Source organism: Nicotiana tomentosiformis, chromosome 5 (genome assembly GCF_000390325.3).
Source record: "Nicotiana tomentosiformis chromosome 5, ASM39032v3, whole genome shotgun sequence".
Classification (NCBI taxonomy): domain Eukaryota; kingdom Viridiplantae; phylum Streptophyta; class Magnoliopsida; order Solanales; family Solanaceae; genus Nicotiana; species Nicotiana tomentosiformis.
Genome location: NC_090816.1, coordinates 71,874,500 through 71,875,550, shown reverse-complemented (window position 1 = coordinate 71,875,550; position 1,051 = coordinate 71,874,500). Strand labels below are relative to the sequence as shown.

The following is a 1,051-nucleotide window of genomic DNA, read 5'->3' as shown; positions in this document are numbered from 1 at the left end:
TAGCGGCCTCATTAATAACCAAGGGGCTAAGGCCCTGTACAAACCGGCGCACTCTAGCCTCCATAGTAGGCAACATGTAGATGGCATATTTAGACAGGTGCACGAATATCATATGATACGCCCACACACTCATCTCCCCTCTTTCAGGTTCTCAAACTCAGCGGCACATGCTGACTTAGTCTCGGCAGGGAAGAAATGATTAATAAAAGCATCGGCAAACTCACTCTATCTCGCCGGAGGGCTTCCCTCCTCACGGGAATCCTCCCACATCTCAAACCAAGAATAGGCCACCACTTTCAGGCGGTTGGAGGCCAACTCTGCTCCCTCTGTCTCTGTAGCACGCATAAATTGGAGGGTCTTATGTATCTCGTCAATAAAATCCTGGGGGTCCTCCTCAGGATCAGTACCTGTGAACACTGTAGGGTCCAACTGGAGAAATCTGTTCACTCTGGAACTAGTGGAATCCCCTGGATGACTAGAAGAAGTAGGTACAACATTTGATCTTTGGGTCTGGGAAGCCACTATTTGAGCCAACATCTGTATGGCTCCCCTAAGATCCCAATCGGATACACCGGGACCGGAAGCTGGGGCTGGAGGTGGAACTGGAATATAAGTTGGAGGGATTGTTGCACCCTCAGTAGGTGCAGGAACTAGTGCGGTCTGACCAGGTGTAGTGGAATCAGGCAGTATGGTAGTCAGGGGAATATTCTCACCCCTCGGGTGTTCACCCGCATCATTAAGTAAAGGGTCAACTGCCACTCCTGGGGTAGCATTGGCTCCTTGTCTAGTTCTTGCTTTATTTTTAGGTGCCATTTACTGAAAATTAGAGCAATGCACGAGTTAAAAGAGGAACAATCTTACAATCAGCTTTATCGCACGATCTAGAATATCAAAAAAGGGTATTATTCCTAAATGCCCAAGTAGCCTCCTAATTATAGATATGGTCGACAACACACTGATAAGAAGGACTCTACTAGACACGGCTCTGAGACATCCTAGGACACTTTAAAACCTTAGGCTCTAATACCAAGTATGTCATGCCCCGACCTCG

At 47.7% G+C, this 1,051-nt stretch overlaps 1 protein-coding gene across 1 annotated transcript; it reads right to left on the bottom strand.

Moving 5' to 3' along the window:
- Positions 1–225: 225 nt before the first annotated feature.
- On the bottom strand, positions 226–813 carry LOC138892561 (uncharacterized). The gene has a single exon (XM_070176297.1). The coding sequence runs from the start codon at positions 811–813 to the stop codon at positions 226–228; it is 588 nt and encodes a 195-aa protein (XP_070032398.1).
- Positions 814–1,051: the final 238 nt, after the last annotated feature.